At 36.2% G+C, this 1,106-nt stretch overlaps 1 protein-coding gene across 1 annotated transcript in view; it reads left to right on the top strand.

The window, feature by feature from the left end:
* Positions 1-520: 520 nt before the first annotated feature.
* LOC133202522 (baculoviral IAP repeat-containing protein 3-like) overlaps positions 521-1,106 on the top strand; it is a 25,606-nt gene continuing 25,020 nt past the window's right edge. Inside the window, exon 1 of the mRNA XM_061338360.1 lies at positions 521-1,106. This exon is cut by the window's right edge and continues 42 nt beyond it. Within this exon, the coding sequence (XP_061194344.1) occupies positions 611-1,106 (496 nt within the window). The 5' untranslated portion in view covers positions 521-610.

The following is a 1,106-nucleotide window of genomic DNA, read 5'->3' as shown; positions in this document are numbered from 1 at the left end:
TTAAAATGTACTGGAATGTTTAAGCATTTTATTAAAAAAATCAAGTTACAATTTTCAGTTCTAATATAAATTATTGCAAGAAATTTATTTCTGATATCAATTTTCAATGTCGTACAACTTGTCAATCAAGCCAGAAACAACATTTCCTGATTTTATTGACCAGCCTGCTACTCATACTTCCCCCAAAACTGAAATTGCAAATATGCTATGATAAGATTTACCTATTCTCTTGTCAAGGTCTTTCTTGTGTCATGTTTCATCAATATATTAGTATGAGATGCATGCATGCAAAGTTCGGCTATTTTTAAATTTGTTTGAAAAGTCGAGATAGGGAAAACTCCCAAGTTCATTTATGATATTTTTGCTCTCAAATTTCCTGCCAGTCCAAAAAAAGAAATTTAGATAGAAATAGAATGCAGCGTTTGTTACTTGCCTTAATAATAGTTTTGGTACTTTTGAAATAAAAGTATATAATATATATGCATCATTCTTTTAGTTTTAGAACAAATGATCTACTATTACAAAAGCCAGTGAGAATACAAAATTATAACAAAATGACAATGGAACTGAAGACAATATGTGATTGTGCAGGGGGTTAATTTTCAGCAATATGGATGTAATTCCACAAACACCTTATGAACGACTTGCACCACTGCGAAACGATTACAACAAACGATTACGAACATTTGACCACTGCTGGCCTGCTGGTGTACCAGTGACTCCACAAGCTCTAGCACAGGATGGATTTTATTACACAGGACTTGATGACAAGGTACAATGTACTCACTGTGGGGGAATTCTCAGTGGCTGGTGTGAGGGGGATATTGTGGCCATGGAACACAGACAGCATTTCCCTAATTGTCCCTGGGTGCGACAAGGTGGGATGCAAAATGGCTACACTCCTAATTCTTTGCCTCCTAATATGGCAAATTTATCAGGTTTTAGTGTCACTCAACAAGTACCTACAGGTGAAAATTTCAACTTTCGATACGAGTCGTCACTTGGACCAAACGATGTTCCTGGTGTTACTCGTCCTAAATTTCAGAATTTTGCCATGGAATCTGCGAGAAAAGCCTCATTTACAGGATGGCCAACACAGATAACAC

This window comes from Saccostrea echinata, unplaced genomic scaffold (genome assembly GCF_033153115.1).
Source record: "Saccostrea echinata isolate AGI-Se365-2 ecotype Australia unplaced genomic scaffold, CSIRO_AGI_Sech_v1 ptg000047l, whole genome shotgun sequence".
Taxonomy (NCBI): domain Eukaryota; kingdom Metazoa; phylum Mollusca; class Bivalvia; order Ostreida; family Ostreidae; genus Saccostrea; species Saccostrea echinata.
Note: the sequence above shows the minus strand (reverse complement) of the source record. Positions and strands in the feature narration are given on the sequence as shown.